Here is a 24325-nt window from a genome sequence, read left to right on the forward strand (position 1 = left end):
CACCCTGGAGGTGGGGCTGTGGCCCCAAGTCCTCCCAGGGCCCGGCCCCTGATGCCGGGCAGGGTAGCAGGGGGAGTGCCACATCCCTCAGTGGGGCTCTCCGGAAGGACCCTTGGACTGGCCACAGGGTAGCCCCCCCATGCCCCGAGACCACACAGAAATTGAGGGTTCTGTTTTATTAAACGTGTGGCTGGTTTGGGAGGCCGTGCGGTGTGTTCAGCACGGCTGCTCCCGCAGCCCACGCCGCTCTTGGCCAGGCCTCCAGAGGCTTCCTCAGCCCCTCCCTTGGCCGCAGCCACTCACCCCCAGACCCTCGAGATGCTCCTGTCTAGCCCTCCCTGGTCCTGGGTTGGGGAGCGCTCCTCAGCCTCCGAGACCCCCACGCTGGACCAGCCGCAGTCACTGTGTGCGTCTGGCTGCTTCCACCCACTCGCAGATGAGCCTGGCCTCGAACTCGCGAGCCTCCCGGACAGACGCAGGGTCTTCGGGGCGAGACGCTCTAAGGAGCAGGCATGGGGGCCTCAGCTGGGCAGCAGGCCAAGCCGAGCCCCGCCCCACCCCAGCACATGTCCAGCCGCTGGCCCGGGCCCCATGCGGCACCCCTCCCGGGCAGCCCCGCACCTGAGGTCTAGGTGATGGGCTCCCCCCCGGATGGTGATGGCAAGGACCGACGTGCTCAGGTTACGCCGGATCTGTCCACGGACATTCTGTCAGCTTCCCGGTGTGCTCCAAGCCACGGCCAGCCCCACCCCCGCCCACCTGGTGCGGCCTGGGACGGGGCTGCCTGTCCCTGCTCGGGGTGCAGCTGGGGCAGGAACTCCCAAGTGTCAGCATGGCCTTGAGCGGCCTCGTGAGAAAGGAGAGGTGGAGGTGAGGGCACCAGACGTCAGTTCACGCTAAGTCAGGGCAGGGGTATCTGGGGGGCTCAGTCCGTTAAGCATCCGACTTTGGATTTCAGCTCAGGTCATGACCTCGGGGTCGTGGAATCACACCCCGCGTCCGGCTCTTTGCTCAGCGGGGATTCCGCTTGAGATTCTCCCCCCAGCCTGCCCGGCCCCCCAAAGGAAGTCCAAAGGGAAGAACCATAGAAGGGAGGAGAGGAAGTGAGGAGAATGAAGGCCACGCAGAAGCGAGGTGCAGAGGCGGGCAGGCCCACAGGGAGGGTCCTGCACGGGCCCCCCGCCAGGCCAGAGCAGGAGCGTGGCAGCGGCTCCCAGGCCGTGACTCACCCCGCCCCCTGCCCAGGGGTCCAGGTCACCGTTGGAGAAGAGGATGTTGCTGGCAGCTTTGAGGTCTGAAAGAGACAGACGTGGGGGTGGAAACTGGGCACAGCCCTCCGGATCTGAGCCGTGGGCCGGATCAGGGGAGCCAAGTCCGCGTGGGGCAGAGGGAAGGATGCTGCCATCTCGAGCCTCACCGTCCCCCCCGAAACTGATCTGCAGCCAGTCCCTCCGAGGCCACACGCCCCACGTGTCCAGGCAGTACTTCCGGCGGTGGGCCTCCGTGAAGGGCAGGTCAGGGAAGAGGTCCGTGACGTTGTTGCTGGAAAACGTCAGGTTGATCTCGGTGCAGGCCTGCAGGTGCCCACACCAAGGTCAGCCGGGTGGGGTGGGGGACCTCATCCAGCACCCCCATCCCGGGCAGTCCTAGGCAGCCGGCGCCCCATACCTGGTAATCCCAGGCCCTGGCGTCAGGGCCGGAGCCGCAGCCTGTGGGGTCTGCACAGGCCTGGTACTGCAGGTAGATGTCGTAGCAGGGGGCTGTGCCCGAGGAGTTGTACACCAGCCCTGGCGGACAGGGGCGCTGGGGCCGGGGGCCGCGACGCTCACCTTGCCCCTCGGAGGGGCCCCTCCTGGGGTCCGTGCTGGCAGCTCCCGCTCCCCCCTGGCTGGCCCCCCTCCCAGCAGGGCAGGTTGTGGCTGGGCGTGCTGCCCTCCCCATCTGGACCTCTCAGAGAACCTGTGGAGCAGAGCCCCCCCGGGCTGGGCCAGGGACTACACGGGGACGTTGGTGCTCCCCGCCTTCACGTGGCCCGCGCCCCCAAGCCACATCCACCCCCACACTTGGCGCCGGGCACAGGGTGAGGGGCAGACGCACCAGCCAGTGCTCGCAGCCCCTTGACCCTCTGGTTCTCACTCAGCAGCCGGTCACAGCCAACCTGGGGATGCCAACCAAAGACCCCCACTTGGCCTGCAGCCCCTCCCAGCTCTCCCTTCCCTGGTCCCAGGCCCCAGAGTGCCTGTGAGTCTCTTGGGCTGGCCAGCACCAGCCACCCCAGGGCAGCTGGGCCCTTCTCTGTCCACGGACACTGCCCTCCCCGGATCCCAGCCGGTGTCTCCTCATGCCGGGGAGCAGCCATCTTGCCTTGACTGGGTTGGCAGGAAGGTGCCCGATGAAGTCGGTGGGGTACGGGTAGTCCATCATGGCCAGCACGGTGAAGGCATTCCGGGCAAACCCAAAGAGCTGGGTCAGGTCCTCTGGGCTGGACAGTGGCTGGCAGGTGCCGAACTCCCGGCTGACCGTGTCATAGGCTGCCAGGAGGGGGCGGGACAACGGCCTCTGGAGGCTGCCGGAGGGCGTGGGGTGGGGGGCAGAGGGAGGGGTGTTCCACAGCTTGCAGGGCAGGGGGCCTCCTCACCTCCCTGTAAGAACAAGTCCTGGATCTGCCGGAACGCGTCCCGCACGCCCTGGGCACACTTGGGACTCTGGCCCTCAAAGTCCTGGAGAAAGAAGGGTTGTGGCTGCCGCTGCCACAGCCTGGTCCGGCCCCGGGGACCCAGAACCCTCGCTCACCGCCGAGACGTCCCGGAAGAACTGGTAGGAGTCACCGAGGCCGGCCACAGCCACAACGGGCGCACTGGCCGCGAGGGCGCCGGCCACGAGATGGGGGTACTTGATCCTCATGTAGGCGCTGAGCATCCCCCCGTAGCTGGGTGGGGGACACAGGGCGGCTGGGGCACGGCCTCCCCGGTACCCGCCCGCTCTCCCTCCTCAGGGCCCACGGTGCCCCCCGCAGGACCCGGCACTTCTAGGTCCCTGGCCCTGGGGCCAAGCATGGGTGTGTGGCTCAGGGACAAGCGAGCCGGGCGGGGACCCACCTGCCACCGAAGGCGATGGCCGGGCTGTCCTGGGCCCCGAGGTCCCGCCGCAGGGCGCTGAGCAGCCTCGCGAAGTCGGCCAGGGCCTGCTCCACCGTCAGCAGCTCCGTGTGCCCGGGCCGCGTGGACTGCTCGCCGAACGGGAGCGACTTCCCGTAGTAGCGCTGCAGTCGGGCGCGGGTGGGACTGAGCCCGGCAACCCCCCCACGCCCACGCTGCCCCGCCCGGCCCGCCACCAGTACCCACATGCTCCGCGAAGATGACCAGGGCCTCCTGCTGCGCCGCCAGCTCCTGGATGAACCCCGAGTTGTTGGCGAAGGACCACACGTTCCCCTCATTGCCCGTGTAGAAGAATATGGGCCCCTTGCCCCTTTTCCAGAACCTCTCTGTCGGGCAGAGGCAGGAGGGGTGGGTGAGGTGCGGGGCAGGACCCTAGGGTCCCGGGGCCCCCGGGCGACCTCACCTGACACCAGGAACCGCTGGAGGAAGGTCTTGTTGCCAAAGCGCTCGAAGTTGAAATGGTCCAGAAGCTGCTCAAAGTAGCCCTCCCGAAAGTCGTCCTCCGTGACTCTGTGGGCTGGAAGGGCGCGGTGCTCAGCGCACGGGGGACGCCGGGCGGGGTGGTGGGACGCCCACGGGCCCGCACTCACCCCTGGCCTCCGGGCTGCGCAGCCCCAGCGCCAGCAGCAGGGTCAGGGCCCAGGGCAGGGCCGGCCAGGCTCGGGCGCTCATCTCTGCTCGGTGGCGGGCGCGGTCACATGACCGGCGGGCCGCCCTCACGTGACAGCCTGGGCCGGTTGTGCGCCGCGGGGGACCTTCCCCGCCTCCAACGCTCATGGGCCTCTCCTGGGTCTCAAGGTTCCTGCCACCCCGTGTGTCGCCATGGAGACAGTCGCCGTGGGGACGCAGGAAGCGGGAGAGGGCACAAGGGCCTGGTGCTGGGACAGGGGACGTTCGCCCAGCCACCTGTCCTCCAGGGGCCACTAACCAGGGCCCGGGTGCCCAGCCGCAGGGAGAGCCGCAGGCCGGCAGGAGGGTCCCCACTGGCCGCCCAGGCTTCTCCTCCTGGTGCCTCCCACCCTCCGAGCCCGCGGTGCCGTCCTGGGCTGACCCGAGGAGAAGAGGGGGAGCCCTGGGAAGATGGGATGGCAGCGGGAAGGAGGGGTCTCAGGCAGAAGGCCAGCCGCCCTGAGGAAGGGGCTTGTCCAAGTGACAGCACGGGCTGTCCTCGTGGCTGCAGGGGACGGCCGGGCAGTCCGGGCTTTGGGCAGTGTAGGGATGTGGCTGCTGAGAGCCCGGCACTGGGGCAGAGGCGGCCCCAGGCCCCCACTGGGAGCTCCCAGGCTGCTCCCTTTGATGAAGGGTAGGCCGGGGGGACGAGGGGCCCCGAACCTAAGTGGAAACCACCCCTAAAAGGATTTTACAACCAGCCCGGAAGGAGCAGCCTTTCCCACCTGAGAACCTGACTGGATGACAGTCTCGTTCGCCACCGAGCCCGGAAACACCCCGGTGGCTTTGTCCTGCAGCGCTCCATAAACCTTGCTTCGCTGCCCACCGCTCCATCCGGTCTCCCCTCCGGGAACCACGGCGCCCTGCAACAGCGTCACCGGCCGCTCAGTCAGACGGAGGCCGGGGGTGCCGGGGCCCAGACACCGCAGGGGCCACCTCTCCACCAGCAGCCAGGCCTGGGCCCGGGGGTGGGGCGCAGAGCAGCAGAACCACCCCTGCCCCAGGCTGCAGAGGGAAGGGGAGTCACCCATCCCTGCTCCCCACACTGTCCCTGGCCGGCACGACCTCCAGTCTCCGCCCAGGCCCCGCCTGCCTGGTGCTGGGACAGGCCTGGGCTGGGGTCCTGGACGTGGGCTGCAGTCCGGGCACCCAGGGCCCCAGGACAGGCCTGGGCTGAGCAGGGGAGACTCACACTGTCCCAGAACTGTCACTGTGGCAACCAGCATGCTGACAATGACTGTCCATCATGTCACACCACCCCATGGGTGTGGTCCCCCATGGTCACTGAGTGCCGCACCACAATCACTCCAGAGTCCCTGTCCCCACCCCATGTCCCTGTGTCCCTGCCCCTCCGTCCCTATCCCCATGTCCTGTCAATGCCCCTATCCTTGTGTTCCTGTGTCCCCATCCTTGTGGCCCTGTGTCCCCACATCCCCATGTCCCTCTGTCCCCGTGTCCCTGTGTCCACGTCCCTGTGTCTCCGTCCCTGTGTCCCTGTGTCCCTCATGTCCCCGTGTCCCTCGCCCTCTGTGCCCAACCCTGTGCCCTCGTCCCCCTGTCCCTCTGTGCCCACCCTTGTGCCCCCCTTCCCGTCTCTGTGTCCCTGTCCCATGTCCTAGTCCCTGTGTCCCCGTCCCATGTCCCAGTCCCTGTGTCCCCATCTCGTGTCCCCGTCCCTGTGTCCCTGTGTCCCCGTGTCAGGTCCCTGTGTGCTTACCCTCTTGTTCCCGTCCCTGTGCCCCCCTGTCCCCCTGTCCCTATCCCTCTGTCCCCGTGTCCCCATCCTGTCTCTGTGTCCCCAAGCTCCCTTGTCCCCGTGTCCCTGTGTCCCTGTTCCTGTGTCCTCGTGCCCGCACCCAGGGTTGTCTGTCCTGTGTTGACTAGAGAGCTGCCCTTGCAGGGTCTTCATGGTCTCTGCAGAGTAGAGGCCAGGACAAGACACAAGGACTTGCAGCTCCTTCCCCCTGGATGGCAGCCTCTCCTCAGGCTGGTCCTACTCTCATCCCCTCCTCTCAGCTCAGGCACCTGACCCTAATACCCCAACTGCAGACCACCGTGTTCTCCCCTCCAAACCCTCCAGGCAGCTCCTCCATGCCTGGGGCAGCCCCGGGAAGGCCCAGACAGGTGCATTCTGATTCCCTCTGAGTGTCCTGCCAGCCCAGTGGCCCTGAGCATGCGGGTACGTCTGGGGGTCCAGAAGCCCTCTTCCCAACTGCATGGGGGGGGCCAATGACATTGGGGGCCAAAGCTGGGTCTTGATCCCCCCTCTAAAGCCCACAGATTTGAGGAGCCAGGCCCGGTCCCTCACCGCCACCTGCCCTGACACTTATAGCCCTCAAAGCTGCGACAGGGCAGCGGGGATGGGAGACAGGAGCCCCCACTAGGTCCCTGTGCTCCGGGCTCTGACCGTGCTGCCCTCGACGTCCGGGGCACATTGGTGCGTGTGCCCAATTACACACACTACGTAACGTGCCCTTTACCGTCCTCAAAAGGGCTTCTGTCTTTAAGCATTAGTTTTTGTTGTGGAGTTTTAGAAATTTTTTAAAACGTGCATATAAATCCTTTATCAGATATGTAGTTTACAAATACTTCCTCCCATTCTGTGGGTGTTTTTTTTCCCTGTTGACAGTGTCCTTTGATGCCCAGAAGTTTTTGATTAAGTCCAACTTGTTTGGTGCTTGTGTTGCTGGTGTCTCATCTTAGAGCCAATGGGCCAAAGACTTGCCCCTGTGTTGTTTCTAGTTTTGTGGTTTTTAGCTCTTTGGGTCACTGGTCAATTTCTGGTTCATTTTCTGTATGGGGAATGAAGGAGGGTCCGACTTAATTATCTGCATTTCGAAATCCAGTTTTCCCACCACCATTTGTTGAAGACAAAGTTCTTTCCCCCATTGAGTAAACCTCCCACCCTTGCAAAAAATCAGTCGGCCACATACGTACGTGTTTATTCCTGGACTCTCCCTTCACTTCCATCGGTCTGTGTGTCCGTCCTCACCCCAGCACCTGAACACTGTGCCTCTGTAGTAAGTTTTTAAGTTGGGCAATGTGTGTCCTATTTGTTCCTTTTCAAGAATATTTTGGTTATTTGGGGCTTCTTGCAATTCCATATGAATTTGAGGATTGACCTTTCCATTTCAGCAAAAAAGCTGCTGGAATTTTAACAGGGATTGCCGCAAATCTGTAGGTCACTTTGTCTAGTACTGACATCTTAAAATTAAGTACTCCTATCCAAGGAACAAGAGAGCTTTCCACTTACTTTTCTTTTAGCAGCGCTTTGTAGTTTTCATTGTACAGGTACATCGCTTCCTTGGTTAAATTTATCCCTATTTATTCTTTCAGATGTTCCTTTTGTTTTTTTAAGGTAATCTCTACACCCAACATGGGGCTCGAGTTCATGACCCCGAGATCAAGAGCTGCAGGCTCTACTGACAGCCAGCCGGGCACCCCAGCTCCACGTGTAATTTTAAACGGAAGTGCTTCCTGAACTTCCTTTTTGGACCGTTCATGGCAGGTGCACAGGACGTGACATTTGATAGCTCATCTACTCCCTCGCAGCTGTCCTGTATTAGCTCTAGTGGTGTTCTGCTGAACTTTGGGGATTTTCCATATACGTGATCATATCATGTGCGAATAGAGATAGTTATACTTCTTCCTTTCCATTTCAGATGCCTTTTATTTCTAGCAGTGGAGAAAGCAGGTATCCTTGTCTTACTCCTGGTCTTAGAGGAAAAGCTTTGTCTTTCACTGTTGAGTAGGATGTTGGCTGTGGATTCTTCATAAATGCCCTTCATCATGGTGAGGAAGTTCCCTTCTACTCATAGGGTCCTGAGCGCTTCTACCGTGAAGGGCTGTTAGCTTTGTCAAATCAGTTGCAGTGATCACGCGTTTTTCCTGCGGTGCTCTGCTGACGTAGCGTACTACACTGGTCGTCCCGTTTTCCTCTAGGAGTGTGTGCCTTTCATGGAGCACAATGTCCTTGAGGTCCGCGCAAGTTGTTTGTACCTACAGCTCATCCCTTTGTACTCCGTCGTATGGGCGATTGATTCCCTTTTATTGAACCACCCTTGCATCCTGAGATACATTCCATTTGATCCTGGTGTAAAATCTTTTAAATATGGTTGGATTTGATGTGTATCTTGCTAAGATTTTTGCATCATTATTCATAAGGAATATGGGTTTGTAGTCTTTTATTGAAATGTATCTTGTTTTGCTATCAAGGTAATATTGGCCTCACAGAATGGATTAGAGTGTTACCGCCTATCAAGTTTTGGAAAAGTATGAGAAGTATTGATGTTAACTCTCTTAAAAATTGTTTTTAAAAAGAGTTTTAAAGTAATCTCTAATTTGAGCCCCACCCAACGTGGGGCTCAAATTCACAACCCAGAGATCAAGAGTTGCATACTCCACCAACTGAGCCAGTCAGGTGTCCCGACTCTTAAAATGTTTGGTAAAATTCACCAGTGAAGCCATGTGGTCTCTGGCTTTTCTTTGTTTTCTTTTTTTCTTATTGTTTCAATCTGTTTGTTCTAAGTCTGTTGAAATTTCCTGTATCATCTCTTGAGCTAACTTAGCTAATTATTGCATTTCTGGTAATTTGTCCATCTTAAAAAGATTATAAAATTTGTTGGTGTACAATTTTTTTATAATAGTCTCTTACAATCCTTTTCATTTCTGTAAGGTCACTAATAATGCCCTTGCTTACATTTCTGATTTTAGTTATTTGCCTTCCTGCTTTTTGTTGTCACTTTAAAGATTTATCAATTTTGTGGATATTTTCAAAGAACTTTCAGTTTTGTGTACTGTCTCTATTGTTTTCCTCTATCTGACCTCCATTCTGAAAGCTTTGGGTTTAGTTTGCTCCTTTTTTCTAGTTTCTCAAGGTGCAGAGTTTGATATTAATCTGAGATCTTTCTTCCTTTATTATTATTATGTTTAAAGTAAACTATACACCCGTGGGGCTTGAACTCATGACCCTGAGATCAGGAGTTGCATGTTCCATTGACTGAGCCAGCTGGGAACCTGGTTTCTTCCTTTTAAAAGTCGGTAAAGTTATAAATTTATATTTGAGCACAGTCTTTTCTGCATCTCATAAATTCTAGTATTTTGTGCTTTCACTTTGCTAGATCTCAGAATTTAAAAAATTTCCCTTCTGATTTCTTCTCTGACCCATTGGTGTTAATTCCCACATATGTATGAATTTGCCAGTTTTCTCTTTGTTATTTGCCCTCTGATTTTTAGCTTCATTCTATTGTGGCTCAAAGATACTATTTCTTTTCAATTTTTAAAAAATATACTAATACTTGTTTTGTGCCCTAACATCTGGCATGTCCTGGAGAATGTTCCATGTACAATTGAGAAGAGAGGGCACTGTACTGTTGTTCGGGCTGCTGCCATGTCTGTTGGGTCTAGCGACTTCCCTGGGCCGTTCATGTCCTCGACCTGCTTACCGATCTTCTGCTTAGATGTTCTATCCATTTCGAAAGTGATAAATTGAAGTCTGCGCCAGCCTCCGTGGACCTGCTCTTCTTCAATGCTGCCACTTGGCTTCATGTGTTTGGGGGACTCTGCTATCTGGTGCATACACAACTTTATAAATCTTTTATCAATATATGGTGTCTTTATCTTTTTTTCCCCATGAAAAATCTTGTTTTATTTGCTCAAATACAAACAGAATCAGCTGCATGTCTTCACCTCTTATTAGCAGTTCTTGGATTAAAGTCTCTTCTGTGGGGGAGCGGCAGAGGCACCGAGGCTCTCCAGTCACGATGGGCACGGAGCGCCCTTCACCATCGTTCCACTTCCAATCGCCTTGGATCCTGGAACCACAGTGAGTCTCCCCTGGGCAGCATATAGTTGGATCATATTGTTTTTACTTTAATCCATTCTGCCAATCTCTGATTTCGGGGTTTCATCCATTGTCACTTAACACAATTACCAATGACAGTTATTTCTAGCACCTCGCTCTTCTTTTCTGTTATCTTTTTTGTCCTTTATTTCCTCCATGAACTTTTCTTCTTAAAAAAATTTTTACTGAAACTTTTCGATTCCCTTCTCGCTTCCCTTTGTATGTATCTTTTAGATCTATTCATTGTGGCGTAGCGAAGACGTTTATCATCCTCAATGTAGAACAATGTTCTTCAAGTCGACACCACCTTCGCTCGCTCACACACATCACTGATCTTCTAAGCAGCTCCAAGCCACCCCTTTACGTCGCTGTCATCACAAACTCTATTTCGTACATTGTGGGCCCCCAAACTTAAATTTGTAAATATTTTTCATGCATATCTTCAAAGTCCTGTAGGATAAGCATTGGAGCTGCAAACAAAAACACAACACTGGTTTTCCGACTCCCCACAGCCGTCTTTAACAGAGATCTTCCTTCCTCCGTGGGCACTAAGGTACTACCGAGTGTCCCCATTTCCACCGGAAGGGTTCCCATGAGCATTTCACGCACAGCAGGCTGACTGGCAACGAGCTCCTCAGCTTTTATCTGAGATGTTAAATTCTCCCACTTTTTTTGAGAGTCAATTTTGCTGTACATAGAATTCTTGGTTGAAAGCTTTTTTTTTTTCAATTGACAGTGAGCCCCCATGAGTGAGGGGAGGGGCAGAGGGAGAGACTCAGGTGACTCCCCGCTGGGCAGGGAGCCCCACCAGGGGCTCGATCCCACAACCCGTCAAGATCATGAGCTGAGCCAAAATCACAAGTTGGACACGTAACCAACGGAGACACTGAATGTTGACCTCACTGCGTGCATCGCCCATCGCTTCTCATTACGTTCAAGATCCCGTCCTTCAACACTCTCTCTGGTGTGGGGCTCTGGATTGATTCTACAAGGAAGTCACTGAGCCTCTTGAATTTGTAGATTTATATCCTATTACATCAAAGTTGGCAAATTTTCAGAACTCTTTCAAATATTCTCATGCCCCTCTCTTCTGAGACCCCCCATCATAATGCACATGCCGGACCCACGTAAGATGGGAACCCGTAGGTCCCTTGGGCTCTGTTCACTGTTCTTCACCCTTTTCTTCCGCTCCTCGCATCGCGTGGCCACAGTACTACCTCTCGGCCTTCGCACAATTCCTTCCACATTGACCCAATTGCACACTTCAGTCTGAGACTTTATCCCTTTGGGTAATTTCTCAGACTCCTATTCTCAGTGTGCAACACATCTCCTGATTTCCCTTACTTCCACGTGTGTGTTTTCAGTGCTTTCAGCACATTTAAAATGAATTTTCTTATTTTTTTTTCTAATAATTTTCAAATCTGGACTTTAGAGAGAGTTTCTAGCAACTAATTCTGTTCTGTTCAGTGAGCCATACTTCTTTTTCCTCGCGATTTTGTTGTTGCTGCTGTTCAAAACGGATGGTGATGGTTCCACCTGCTTTTTCAGGTTTCTAGGGAGAATGAGAGATTGGAGCCGCCCCGCGATGCTACAGACACCCATTCCTGTTCTCTGACTATACTGATCTTTCCCATTATATCGAAGTTCTGTATTTCACAAACTTTTGTATTTACTGAACTGTAACAAGGTTAACGAAATACGAACTTGGGTATAACCCTCATCACGTGCTACCCACTGCTTGCTGTTGGGTTTCTGCAGCAGGCTGACGAGCACCGTCTATCCCCCAACCGTGACTCTGTAACCTGTGTAATGACAGGTAAGTCGCACATGTCGCTAACGTATGTTCGGAGGATGGCAGCATTATCTGTGATGGAAACCTGAAACTCCCTTGGAATGAAGTCTGAGGTTTCCCAAAGGAACAATGGCTTTTCCTCACTCCACACAAAGATGATTCACAGAAAGATCCACTTACCAACGTGGGACACAATCTGCTTTATGCTGCCTGCAAAGTCCATCCTACCGGGTGGTCCAGGAGCAGGACAAACTCGCCCACCCGCCCCTCCCAGCCCCTGCAGGGCCAGGGGAGGATCCCTGAGTCCAACGTGTAAACACCACAGCCCACCAGGTGCCCAGATTCGCAGGAGGTCACAGGCTACCCCAGACCCTCAGGTCAGGGCAGGTCCCAGGCTCTGAGACCCCAGGCTGAGCCCCATGTTGGGCTGTCCCTTCAGCTCTTGTCTCTGAGCACGATGGGGGGCCCCAGTGCAGCCCCGGGAGACGACGAGGGATGTGGGACCAACGTGAACTCCAGGCACCGGCTGACGGGAAGCTGTCTGGGTATTCGGAACGTAAACATGATTCAAGATTCAGAGGAAGAAGGAACAAGGCTCCTCCAGTGGACGGGACATCCCTGAATCATAGCAAGGATGTGTCACATCTGAGGCACTGCTCGCAGGGGAGTCAGGCCCCCTGAGGCGGGGCCCAGATGGGCAAGGGGTGAGCCTCGGTGTTGAACACGTAGGCGTCCAGGCTGAGCAGGTCTGGGTCGTCAGAGAACAGCAGATACAGGTACTTGAGGGTCTCCCCCAGAAAGAAGCTCTCCATCTTGTCCCTGGGCTGGGGATTGAGGGGATCCCGGACGTTGCTGATGGAGGAGTAGCCGCCCGAGGGCACCTGAGCAAAGCCGAGACCGCGGCGTCACCGCGGCATCACCGCTGCGGGCACAGCCGGCTCCCCGCACTGGGCTCGGCCCTCGGGGCATGGGCCCGGCAGCCAGACGGCCCCCTCCCCCAGTCTCCCGGCCTCGCCACCGGGCGCGCGCGCGGCCCAGGCCAGGGCCTGGGGGCGGTGACCCCCAGGTCCACCAGGGGACCGGCCCGCCTGGAGGTCAGCCCCAGTTCCTCGAGACACCCCCGCAGAGACGCCGGCCGCCCTCGAGGGACCCGACGGAAAGCGCTGCCTCCCGAAGGCCCCGACGTCCCCTGAGGAGTCCGGAACCCACCGCCTCACACACCACAGAGCAGAGGTCAAGTTGTGGCTCTGCCAGGGTGGGTGGTGGGCCCCGGACAGGGCGTGACCTTCCCGGAGCCACGGCCCCCGACGGCAGGACGGGGGGCAGGGCCCCGAGCACAGTGGGGGGCGGTGGCCCCGAAGGCCACGCCGGGCGGAGAAGCACCGCCCCGGCCACGGGGAGGATCCGGGAAGGACGCGATGCGCCCCGAGCTCACGGGGCCACGGCGGGGGCCCTCCCCACAGAGCCTGGTCCCTCGAGACAGGACCGAGGGATGCCCCCGAACTCCCCAGGCTGCGGCGAGCCTGTCCCCCCCCCCCATGGCCCGGGGAGAGGCGGCCGGCGAGGAGCGAGGAGCCGGGGCATGACCGGCGGCGGCGGCGGCAGCTCACCCGTGTGTACGCGTTGAAGCTCTGCAGCAGTTCCCAGCCCCAGTCCTGGTACTTGGGGTCCCCCGTGAGGCGGTGCAGGTAGAAGAGGCTCTCCACCGTCTCGGGCCGCAGCAGGTTGTGCCTGTCGGCCGGCTGGGGGGCACGGCGGGGGCGGGAAACACGGGCTGAGCTCAGGCGAGGCCCCCACGGCGCCCCCCCACGCCCAGAGCCCGCCCCGGCTCACCTTGACCTGCACGTCCTTGTGGTCGCTCTGGGGGTACAGGTTGAAGTGCACGATTTCGGGGCTCAGCCCCGTCTCCATCTGGCGGTTCATCTGGTAGCAGGTGTCCATGAGCGCCCGGGCCAGCTCCATGTGGTCGGCGGGCAGGCCGTGGTGGGTGCCCAGAGCCAGCGTCCCTGGCAGGAAGCACACCAGGTGGTCCTGAAATCAGAGCGTGTCCTCACCACTGCTGAGTCTGTGGCCGCAGGGGGCGGGGGGCGGCAACACGGGGTCGGCCGCCGTCTCGGGTCTCCCGCATCCCCACGAGTCAACGAGCCCGAGCGGGGACGCCTCAGGGTCCGCTCGGGCAAGCGACTCAACTACAGGCCCAGCACTTGGGGCTCGACGTGAGCAGGGGAGAAGCTGGTGGCAGGACACCCGCCTCCCGGGGGAGCAGATGCTGACCCGGGTCTCCCCCACACCCCCACCCGACCCTCCGCCCGACCCCACAAACACCGACGGGGCACCGCAGTACCGCTGGCAGGAGACCAGAGGCTAGGCCCAGGGGAGAGAGGAAAGGGAGGGTCCCGGGAGGCGGGGAGCTGGGACCCTGGGGGAGGGGCCGGGGCCCATCGGAGACCTCGGCTCCCCCTCAGCTCCCCCTGCCGTCGTGGGGACAGCCCAGGCCACGCAGCCCAGCCGCCCGCCCCACGGCCAGAATTTCACTGCTCTCTGCAAAGTCTTAACTCACGAACCCGTCGGGGCCCAGGACACACGGGTGGGCGCTGAAGCCCCCGCCTCGCCCCGCCCCCCCCCCCCCCCCCGGGATCGTGCACGCGCTCACCATCTTGGCGCTGAAGCGGCCGTGGGCGAGCTCCCCCACAAAGGTGAGCTTCCTGGGCTCAGACCTGCGCAGCAGGTGCTTCTTGATCCCCTCGACGGCCTCGAGGTAGTCTTCCAGTAACCTGGGCGGAGCGGCAGCCCCGTCAGCTCAGGCCCCTTCAGCCCCACCCCCAGGAGCGGCCAGCCCGGAGCTGGAGGCTCGCGGCCCGTCGGCGGGGGGCGTAGGGCTGTGCCTTCGGCTCCCCTGAACAGGGCCGCTCCTCTCAGCCGGCCCCGAGGGACCACCCCAGACCAGCCTCTGCAGAGCCCCAGGCCCCGACGTCCCCGCAGGCTCCCCAGATGGGACGCCCTTGTCTCCGCCCGCAGGGGTCAGCCCGGAGCTGCGCCCCAGGGGTGTTGGGTGGCGGCCACCCCTGGGCTCGAGACTTTGGGGATTTCCAGTTCCCTCACGAGGCTGAGCTCTGTCTTCCACACCGAACGACGCAGCCGTGGATCTGGCCGCTCTCGGGGGAAGGGCATGTTCGGGGCGCCCTACAGGAAGCGCGGGGAGGCCCAGGTGTTCCTGGCCGCCTTCTGCTGGGGAGCGCGTGCGCAGAGTGGCCTCCACGACCCCGAGGAAGACCGCTCCGCCAGTGAGCCGGGGGCCCCGCGGCCAGGCCCAGACCCCGAGCCCCGCCTGGCACTGAGGAGCCGTGGGCCTCGGCGACCAGCCAGGTCCCCCCTCCTCGGCACAAAGGCCGTGCCGGGAAGAAGCACGCTCCCGCGGAGGGGCCGAGTCTGGGCCGGGCCTGGCTCGGCTGCGGCCCTCTTGCCCGTGAACCCGAAACGAGGGGAGCCGCAGGGACCCCGCCCGACGCAGCGGAAACCAGCCTCACTGGGTCTCCTTCTTTCCTCCCTGGATCCACTGCTTCAGCAGGTACTCGTAGTAGCTGTCGGCCCTGGCGCCCAGCGTGAACACGCCCATGTGCGTGAAGAGGCCGCTGTGAGTGCTGATGAACATGGGCACCAGCCCGTCCTTCTTCCCCGACAGGGAGTGTACGTGCCTCGTCACCTCCTCCGCGGCCTCCTGGGGCACACAACGGGGGAGGGGGTGAGCGGGGGCGCGAGCTGCAGAGAGGGCTGCGTGGGCTCGCCCCCACCTAACCCACCCGCTCCCCGCGGAGGAGAGAGCAGGCTGGCATCCGGCCCACGGCGTCCCTCGGCCCAGCTGCCCGACACGGGCTTCCGAGGCTGGCCGAGGCCGCGCAGCGACCAGGCCCGCACCCTGACGCGTGCGCGGGCCGCCTCGCGGGGCGGGCAGGTGACACGGGCCCCGATGACAGGGCCCGACTCATCCTCCGGACGGGGGGACTGTGTCTGAAGACCACAGCCCTGGTCCCCACGACGAACTGCCCAGGCGTGGCCGGCTGCTCCCGCCTGCTGTAGGGGAGGCAGGCATGTCCACTGCCACGCCCGGGCTCGAGGCTCATCCTCCTCCTCCCCCCGCCAGTGAGCTCCTGCGTGCCCTTCAAGACCCAACCCACCCAACCCACCTCAGCTCCTCCGAGCTCACTGCCTGGCCTAGGCGGCACCCCACACCTCTGCTCCGCGGCTCAGTGTGCATTCTGTCACCACGCTCAGGACCCCGCGCTCAGGACCCAACACGCACGCCCACACCCATCTACGGAGTCCTGTCTGGTGCACTGAAACCATGACGACCCGGCCCCGGGCAGGCACCTGCCTGACGCCTGAGGAGCGGGCGGACACAAGCTGAGCTGCTGGACTATGACTATGAACCGACGACGGGAAGACCGCGGCTCCGTCCACAGGCGGGGAAAGGCCCCCGCACGCCCGTCTCCGCGGGACACACGCGCGGGGCCACCAAGCATTTGGAAAACGCCGCGCATCATCGCTACAGAAATCAAACGTGGAGCGAGGCACCCTATGCGCCCGCCACGACGGTCGTCACCAAAGGCTCACCGAGCGGCAACGCGCCGGCCGCTGTAGAAGAGCCGGAGCCCGAGCGTGGTGGGAACTTGCTCCCAGGAGCGCTCATCTCGCGACCCCCACATCGGAGACAACCCAACACGCAGGCGCCGGCCAGCGCCGAGACGGCACGGCTCCGTCCACACGCCAGGGTGCCGCCAGCCGCGAGAAGAGACGAGCGGGACGCGCGCCACGACACAGATGTATTCCGTGGGCGCCTTCCACGCGGATGTGCATATCACACGCGGCAAACAAGTCCGACGCGGCCGCAGGACCTCACCCACGCGGGACGCTCCCGACAGAGAAAGTCCCCCGCCGCACACACGCGCGGAAGGGAGCGCTCGCGGGCGCTGGCTCGCTGCTGAAGGGATGATGGCGTTCTGGGGGCAAAGCGTGGCACCGGCTGCACCCGTGGGAACATAGTGCCACGCCCACGTACACAAGAGCCACAATTTCTCAATGTGTCAATCACATCTCCGCTTTTTAAGGAAAGAGGAGAACCGCCGGCACGTTGTGCCGAGTCCAGATGTTCCCCCGCGAGGAGAGCGGAACCGCCCAACAGGGCCGAGGACTCACTGACAAGAAGTGGCAGCCACGGGCCGGCGAGTCGGAGAAACACCAGCACGGCTCCATTCTCCGCGCCTCACGCCACCTGGCCCGGACGCCACTCCCTGCAGGTGCCACCTGGCGCAGACCGCCCCCTGGGCGCTGCCGGCCCCCACCCCCCCACCCCACCCCCCGCCCCGCGGCACGTGAGAGGCTGGCAGCTGGGACCCTAAGGACACGGGCCTGCAGCAGGGCAGGGCCAGGGCGAGGACTCAGCCCCCCCCCCCCCCCCCCGGCACCGACTTGACGCCCTGGCCTCCATTATCACACAGAAAGCGCCACCTGCTAAGGAGAAACGGGGAACGAGAAAGGAAACGGTAGGGGGATCTCAGGGCGGCCCATGGTTGACGCGCACGCCAGCCCGCCAGAGTTCCGGCCAGCAGCCCGGCCCCTCCGTACCTGAAACTTCTTTCTGCCCGTGAGGCGCGAGAGCTCCCGGAACTCTAGCTGAATGCTCGTGACCTCGGCCACCGTGCTGTCCGAGGTCCAGCGGGGCGGGTGGGCGGCCCCAGTGCCGATGTTCACGTCGGAGTATGGGATCTTGGAGGGCGTCTGGAACGCAGGCATGAGCCGATTCCCAAAATCCTCCTGATACGCGACACAGCGAGGAATCAAGGTTCGGTGCCACACGCCAGCCTTGCTTCCATTCCACGCCGCCAAACCGTCCCCCGTCTCCGTCCCGTGACGCGGACACGGGGCTTTACTGGCTTCACGTGGCGGCGATGCTCCACGCAGCCAAACCCAGCTGGCCTCGAGGAGCCCCGAGAGAATTTCCCCGCCCGTCGCGGTGACGACTGGCAGTGCGATGCCCGCGCACGCGCACGTGCAGAAACGCGGGTTCGGAGCAGGAAGAACTGGGGACAGACACCCCTTCCCCACCCCACCCCGAATCCCTGGAGCCGAGCAACAGCCACACGCAGGCTCACGCTCGCTCGGGATTCCTCTCCCCGGGACACTCACGGCCTTCCTCAGGAAGAGCTCGTCCCCGGACAGGTGGTAGGCGCTCAGAAGCCCGCCCAGGACGCGGATCGTGCTCTCAAACAGGTTGACATCCACGTCTTTCTGAAACCGCAGCTTCTTAGACACCCACTTCCTGGCCTCTTCAAACTCTGTGACACGAACAGCGTGGGGAGGGGGGACAGCTCAGTGATTGGTCCTAGCACGCCCCCGAGACCTCTCGCTCGGGGGCTCCGTGCATTCTCGTGTCTCTCTCTCTCCCGCAGGCTCGCCACACGTGTCCTGCGGCGTCTTTACACGCGCAGAGAAAAGGGAGCCGGCGAGCGCTCGTGAGCACAGGCGGGCGACGGTGGAAAATCACGGTACAAAGGGCCGCGTGAGTAACCCAGCGGGAGTCCTGGGCCTCCTCAGACAACTTATAACGGACTTTAAAATATCAATTCAGAAATAACCAAAGACCCGTGATCTCCACGCCACCCGACCCGCGTGGAGTAAGGAGGACCCGAGGGAGAGACCCGGGGTGCTGACAGCCTATCGGACCACGCGCCACCTCCCGCCACAGAGCCCCTCGCGGCTGCAACAGAGGAACCACCCTTGGACGCCGCGGCCCAGGTCCTCAGCGGGTGTCCCGAGCGTCCCCGGGTGCCCGACATCAAGCAGCAAAGCAACTGCCCACGCCCAGCACGTCTGCTCCTGTCACCCACGAGAAGGGAGGGCATGCCAGATGGGAACAGCAGCGTTTACCCCCTCCCGATCACGGCTCGCTCGCTCGCCCGAGTGTCACCCGAGGAGAACTTGGCCGTGTGCTAGGGAACGAGCAGATACCTTTTTTCAGACCCAAAATCCACATGGTGTCCAGGGCGTCGATCAGCGTCAGGCCCAGGCCAAACCACTCACTGAAGGACCTGGACACAGGTTTCAGCTCGTCGTGGCCCCAGGCAAACTTGCGGTATCCGGCCCACGCGTGGCGGAAGGCATCGATCACGGCCCTCTGACGCTCGTTCGGGGGGGCTGGAAGGAAGACAGCAGGTCACCGGGACCGGCCCGGTGGGTCACAGCCTAAGCCGCAGACTCGCTGACCTGGCGCGGTCCCCCGCGCCACCAGGCACGTGGCCTTGGCCGTGACTGGCCTAACCTCAGTTCTCCAATCCGTGGAACGGGGATACGACCGACGGGTGACCTCAGAGGGCACCGCGAGAACCGAAGCAGACAAGCCGCTCGGGGCTCACGAAGCGCCCGCGCCCAGAAGGTCCCCCCACCGCTGGTGCCGCTACGCAGGACCCCGCACGCCTGCTCGGACCCGTGGGGCCTGGGTGGAGACGCAGGCGGCGGGTGCGTCTCCACGTTCCCCAGGCGCCGCCCCACCCCCGCAACGTGGCACGGACGCAGGCCAGGAGACGGGGAAACGAGCCTCCCGCCCACACGGGCAGCCCGCGGCTGCAGTGACGGGCCACCAAGGAGCCCCGTGTCATCCCCAAGGCTCTCAAGAGATCTGCGGCCCGCCCGGCTGTCAGAGGGTGACCAGCACTCGGAGGGACAGCAGGCGCTCCACCGCACGCGGTGCACGCTCATCGGGCGTCCACACGCCCTCTCCATCAGAATGTCCAGGTGAGGCCCAACAGGGTGCAGGTGGGGCCTTACCTGCTTGGCTCTGAATCCTGGGGGCCTGGGACGAAGGCCTGGGGGGGGCCTCTGCCTTTCTTGAAGGGAGTTCGGTGCCGGGCTGCGGCTCAATCACCGCTCCCCTCCAGCTTCAGGGAGAGAAGGGGGAGCAGTCAGCCAGCTTGAGGGCGGACAGGCAAACTCTCCAAGGTCCCTGCCACCCGGCGGGGCTCCCTGCCGCCCTCCACTCCAGGCCGGACAAGCAGGAGAAGGCAGGGCCCCGCCCCCACCACGGTCCCCACTCTGGATCCTGCCTGCTTTGAAAAGGTACTTTAGACATCGTGCTCATTCTCCTCCTCTCTGGTTTTCAGAAAACGTCAGACACACTGGCCTCGACGTTTCTGCATGTGCTCCCTCCTCTCTGACGCTCCACGTACCTGACCACTGTTCTCTGTGTGTTTTCTTCCTGACGAGCGTCGCCCACCATCTCGTCCCTCTGCTTGGTGTCATCCTGCCTCCGGTCCTTGGAGTCCTTACTGGGGGCTCGAATCTGCAGGTTGGGTGGTCCCCGTCGGAAATGCCTTTGAGGCTTCTAGATAAAGATAAAAGTCACCGGTGAGAACAGTTCAATTGCCTGTGGGCTGCTATTCCTTTTGCCCCCCCCCCCGGGACACTCCCCCTGCCAGGCCCAACCCCGAGCGGTGAACTGGCTAGCAGCACACGGCCCCAGAGCAAATTCCTTTCGCCTTTCATCACAACACGCAGATGTGGCCAGGAGATCCTGACTGGTCATCTCCTGGCCCTGACCAGCCCGGATGGAGACCGAGCCAACGGGCTGGTGCAGCCCTGGATGGTGGGTTAAACTCCTGGTCCGGGATGCTTCCAGGCTGTCACAGACCCTAAAGGTAGCAAGAGAGGGTCAGGACCACGTCCCCGCGGACGGAGCCGCAGAGAACACTGTCGTGGGCCCGTGCCCGGGGACTCCTGCGCTTTATCCTCGGGACGCTGTGGCACGGGAAGGGCGCCGGGTCCGGGGACGGAGTGCAGGGGCCCGGGAGCGGCCAGTCCTCAACAGAGGACAGGAAGGAGGCCCCCTTGGGAATCGGGAAAACCTCTGCTTCTCAGGAGCCACAGCATCTGTGAAGACGTTCCCGAATGACACAGAGCTGGGACCCCCGCGGCCACGAGAACGGGGTCTGGCCCAAACAAAGCACCGAGGCTGACCTGGGTCTGGGGACCAGTACTGGAGTCTGAGCGAGAGAGCAAGTCCAAGCGGCCTCCACAAGGGGCTCCCTGTCCGGAGGCCTGGACCAGGGGAGGTGTGCATATCAACAAACCCCTTACCGTCCGGGCCCCTGCTGGACACCAGAGACCGGATCACGGGCCTCCCGAAACACCTCTGAAAACTTGTCTGTCAGGGGGAGACGCGGCAGGCTGGCTGTGCGTTCCTTAGAAGCACGGAAGAGTCCGTGTGCAAAAGAGTAGCCACGACAAGTAAAAGAAACGCCTGTCGGCTCTACGAGGGAGAAAACCTGCTTTTTTACACACAGTCCCTGAACGAGACGGTTTGGAGAGCGGCCTCCTGCTGCTTGCCAGGGCAGCCCCGTAGGGCCCGGCCTGGACCGACCCCGGCCCCCTGCCCCCTCCAGACCCTTTGAAGCCTCAACTCCCTGAGCAAGCCCTGCTCCCCGTGCCTTGGGCACTTTCATTCAACTCAAGCCTGGCTCTCCTGACTCTACCCAGAGCCAGCGGATTCTCAGCCTCAGGCAGCAATTCAGTGTCCCATCCTCACAGAGGCTTCCCTGACGGAGGGGACCGGCGCCAGCCTTATCCCTCCCGGCGGCCGCTGCTCTTTTCCTCGCAGGATGTTCGCCACGGGCCACCTGCCTGCTCCCGCCAGCCCGCGGCTCCTGGAGAGAAGGGACGGGTCTGTTTTGCTCGCCAGCGAACACAGCATCTGGCGCACCAGCAGGTGTCCAAGAAGAACGAAGGAAAGAGTACTCCTCCTTCCTGCCCCAAGTGTCATCCCATCAGCCCAGCACAAGGAGCGTGAGGTTCAAACATCACACAGGTGGTGAGAGAAAGAATTCTTCCCCGTCTGCTTGAAACACCACACGCTGTTCTGAAATGCCTGCGGGACGGACCCCGGTGACGACCCCACGTGTCGTTTACCCGAAGTACCTGAGGTAAAACCCCCGGGGAGTCTTCTGGATTAGCATCTGCTTTCTGAGGAGCTGGCAAGACGGGTGGATCTGCTGGTCTCATCTTCCGCTCTTCTGCGGACCGGCCATTCACAGCTAAAGAGGAGAACTGGTTTTATCCCCAACAGGCCACGCAGCCTAGAGGAGGTTCAAAGTGTGTCACGGAGCACGTCTAGGCAGGCGTGATTCCTTACGAAAGGACATCGTGAGACCCGGGGAAAGTCACTGAAATGAATCTGAGGAGGGCAGACGGAATCACACCTTTTTCAAAGCCCTTGGCAGTTCTGCTCCTTCACCCCAACCCACACCCCACAAATACGCGGCCTTAACCTCGCCCCTTCCCGGGACTACCAAGGGTAGCAAGCGGGCCACTGCCCTGAGCCACCTGCAGCGGCTCCCTAACCTTCCTGCGGAAGGCCAGGACCTTAGCAGAGGAATCCCCCAGGACTCTCTACATGCTCGCCAGAAGTGTGCCCGGGGGGCCTTTCCAAACACACGGGGAGACGTGTGAGGAAGTTCACGGGATGTGCCCGGACCGAGCTTGCGACCTCAGGACCTTGATTTCTCTGCGAGGCAGAGGGGGTGGAGATGCCGGGGCTTACACCAGACACCGAGGAAGAGGAGGCCGAGCCACAAGGGGAAACTCACATCCACGTTCTGGTTAAAAACGCTCTGCCCCTTGACCTTTAAGGTGGACTGCGAGACCGTTTCTGCCCGGTCAGCCCTCAGTGACACACACAGATCACGTAAAGGCACACGTGCAGCTGATACCTCTCCACTGGTCAGCCACGCTGATGTAGGACAGGAGTCCACAGAGCATCAGAAACGTGAGCAAGAAAAGGATCACGTTCCGCTGTAATCTCGACAGCTGCTTCCACTTCTAAGGGGGGGGGGGAGGAGAAGGAGGCTTTTGACTGAAAGCCACACAACTGGGAACTCTCCCACTGCTGCCAATCCAGAGAGTAGCTCCCCAGGCCCGGTTTCTGCACCGGGGGAGGTGCGCTCTCGGCAGGGATGGACGAGCCGCCGCACGGGCAGAGCAGAGACTCCCGCACCCGGCGCGCCCGGCCTCCGGCCGCCGGCGGGACCTCCAATCTGCCCAGGCCTGCGGTGCGGACGCCCTGCAGCCCGAGACCGCTGGGAACAGTCCAGCGCCGGCCCAGGCTGGGCTCCCGCCTCGCCGCCCCGAGGCACAGCCCTCAGCGCGGGCAACCGCGCGCCGCCCCCACCCCGCAGAGCTCGGGCCCCAAAGACCGCTGCAGGCCGGCTCCACCGCCCCCTGGGCCCGGGACCCCGGGACTCCGGCCTGGACCCTCACCCTCCAGCACGAGCGCCGCCGCCAGCTTTTGCTGCCGTCGTAGCTCTGACCGAGGCTCAGCGTCACCGAGATGAAGTCCCGATGCGGCGCCGCCGGCGGCGGCGTCGGATACATGACAGCGGCGGAGGCGGCCCGGGCGGCCCCGCCCACTGGCGGCGTCAGGAGGCCGGGCTCTGAGAGGGGCCGGGGGCTTCGCTGGTCCCACACCCGCGGGCAGCCATCGCAGCGCCGTCAACACCCCGCCCATCGCGTGCGCAGCCAATGCGCCTGCGCCGCGCCCTCCTAACCCCCACTGCGCCTGCGCCCGCCCTCGCGGCCCCTTCGCGCGTGTTTACGTCCCACTGCGCCGGCGCACGGCCGCACCTTCGCCGTGACCTCACGCCCTCCGCGCTTGCCCGCGCGCGCCTGCGCATAGCTCGCCCGCCGGCGCGCAGCCTTGGCCTGGGCTCGGCGCGGTCTCCACGGGGTTGGCCGGCGCCCCGGGCCCCCGTCTCGGGCGGACTCCCCCGCCCAGAGCTAGGTGAGCCGCGGCGGAGTCGGGGCAGGCAGGGCGACGGCTCTCCGGGTCCGTCCTCGGGGCCCGATGACGACCCCCGCAGCCAGCTGTGCGCGCGGTTCCTCTCCGGGGACGCGCGGAAGGGCGGAGCAGGCCCGGAGCGCCGAGGGTCGAGGGTCTCCTCGGCTCCGGGCCCTGCCGGGTGCTTGCCGCCGCCGCCGCCCCTCGCACTCGGCCCCCGCGCGGCTCTGGGCGGGCCAGGCTCCTTGGGTGAGCCCGCTGCGTCCTGCAGTCCCGGCTGTAGTATCTCCGCGTGTGCCTGCCGCTCGGCACCTCGCCTTGTCTGAGCCTGCCCCGGAGAGATCCTCGTGCTCTCCGGTCCCCTTCCCTGCTAGGGGTCGTTCCTGAGGCCTCCGCTGGTGGCGCCAGCGGTGCCCGAATGCTTCCCTCCCTGCACGTCCCGTCAGCAGGGAGACGGTGGCGTCTAGAGGGCGAGTTACCGGGCTCCCAAGCGGAGAGTGCAGGAGCCCTCCCCTGGAGCGCGGGCTCAGGGGCAGGTTCTGGGCCCGCCCCCAGGTGTCTGACGCACTGGGTTGTCTCAGGCCCCCCTGAGACCCTGGTGAAGAGCTGGGCGGGAGCACGAGGGGACTCCTGGACAGCCCATGGCAGGAGCGGCTCGGCGTGTGGACTCTAGTTCCCTTGCACGGACAGAGCCGGGGACACCTGGTTGCGGTTCCCACGACATGCGCTGGTCAGAAACTGCACTGGCCAGGCCAGGGATCAATCAGGGCATCTTGAGTTTATTGGAAATCCGTCCTCCTCCCCACCCCCCATCGGCCTTCTGGGGGAAATCAAAGAGTTTGGCAGTCTTTCAAAAGTCAGTGCTGTCGTGATCAAGAGACTCTGAAGGTAACCTGAGGGACAGCTTTGTTCGGAGGGGCCCGTCCTGCCTCTTGAGTGCACGGTGGGCACAGGAGCACACACCTGTGAGAAAGCACTTTGGGGTCCTCCCTCCCCCCGTTCCTGGTTTGGTGGCGCCCCACGATCTGTAAGCTGCAAATCTCACG

The 24325-nt window shown here is 61.7% G+C and overlaps 2 protein-coding genes across 3 annotated transcripts; both read right to left on the reverse strand.

Annotated features, from left to right (window-relative positions):
- Window positions 1–161: 161 nt before the first annotated feature.
- DPP7 (dipeptidyl peptidase 7) lies at window positions 162–3868 on the reverse strand. Its single transcript, XM_026491324.4, has 13 exons — window positions 3749–3868; window positions 3562–3675; window positions 3345–3484; window positions 3099–3262; window positions 2794–2929; window positions 2639–2720; window positions 2365–2531; window positions 2098–2158; window positions 1669–1787; window positions 1418–1574; window positions 1230–1294; window positions 622–692; window positions 162–499 (listed from the first exon to the last, which is right to left on the reverse strand). Exons 1-13 carry the CDS (start codon window positions 3828–3830, stop codon window positions 400–402), a joined length of 1458 nt encoding a protein of 485 aa, XP_026347109.1. The 5' UTR covers window positions 3831–3868; the 3' UTR covers window positions 162–399.
- Window positions 3869–11646: 7778 nt separating this feature from the next.
- On the reverse strand, window positions 11647–23031 carry LOC113248656 (endoplasmic reticulum mannosyl-oligosaccharide 1,2-alpha-mannosidase-like). 2 transcript variants are annotated; one of them, XM_048223320.2, is made up of 13 exons: window positions 22763–23018; window positions 22216–22324; window positions 21425–21540; window positions 19681–19835; window positions 19283–19392; window positions 18467–18652; window positions 17645–17793; window positions 17084–17272; window positions 14989–15179; window positions 14115–14235; window positions 13295–13492; window positions 13072–13203; window positions 11647–12342 (listed from the first exon to the last, which is right to left on the reverse strand). In XM_048223320.2, exons 1-13 carry the CDS (start codon window positions 22874–22876, stop codon window positions 12130–12132), a joined length of 1983 nt encoding a protein of 660 aa, XP_048079277.1. In that variant the 5' UTR covers window positions 22877–23018; the 3' UTR covers window positions 11647–12129. The 2 variants fall into 2 exon arrangements, with proteins under 2 accessions (XP_048079277.1, XP_057169839.1); XM_057313856.1 differs by lacking the exon at window positions 22216–22324 and having other exon boundaries at window positions 22763–23031.
- Window positions 23032–24325: the final 1294 nt, after the last annotated feature.

This window comes from Ursus arctos, unplaced genomic scaffold (genome assembly GCF_023065955.2).
Source record: "Ursus arctos isolate Adak ecotype North America unplaced genomic scaffold, UrsArc2.0 scaffold_18, whole genome shotgun sequence".
NCBI lineage: Eukaryota > Metazoa > Chordata > Mammalia > Carnivora > Ursidae > Ursus > Ursus arctos.

What these genes read in the sequence shown, in the direction of transcription:
- DPP7 (XM_026491324.4), bottom strand. Translation starts at nt 3,830, where the DNA reads ATGAGCGCCCGAGCCTGGCCGGCCCTGCCCTGGGCCCTGACCCTGCTG. An exon ending in CCAGCGGTTCCTGGTGTCAG is followed by an intron (nt 3,485 to 3,561) that starts GTGAGGTCGCCC and finishes TCTGCCCGACAG; the next exon opens with AGAGGTTCTGGAAAAGGGGC. An exon ending in GCCCATCACCTAGACCTCAG is followed by an intron (nt 500 to 621) that starts GTGCGGGGCTGC and finishes CCTGCTCCTTAG; the next exon opens with AGCGTCTCGCCCCGAAGACC.
- LOC113248656 (XM_057313856.1), bottom strand. Translation starts at nt 23,009, where the DNA reads ATGGGCGGGGTGTTGACGGCGCTGCGATGGCTGCCCGCGGGTGTGGGA. An exon ending in AGCTCTTCCTGAGGAAGGCC is followed by an intron (nt 17,273 to 17,644) that starts GTGAGTGTCCCG and finishes GTCGCGTATCAG; the next exon opens with GAGGATTTTGGGAATCGGCT. An exon ending in GCCGCTTCAGCGCCAAGATG is followed by an intron (nt 13,493 to 14,114) that starts GTGAGCGCGTGC and finishes CTCTGATTTCAG; the next exon opens with GACCACCTGGTGTGCTTCCT.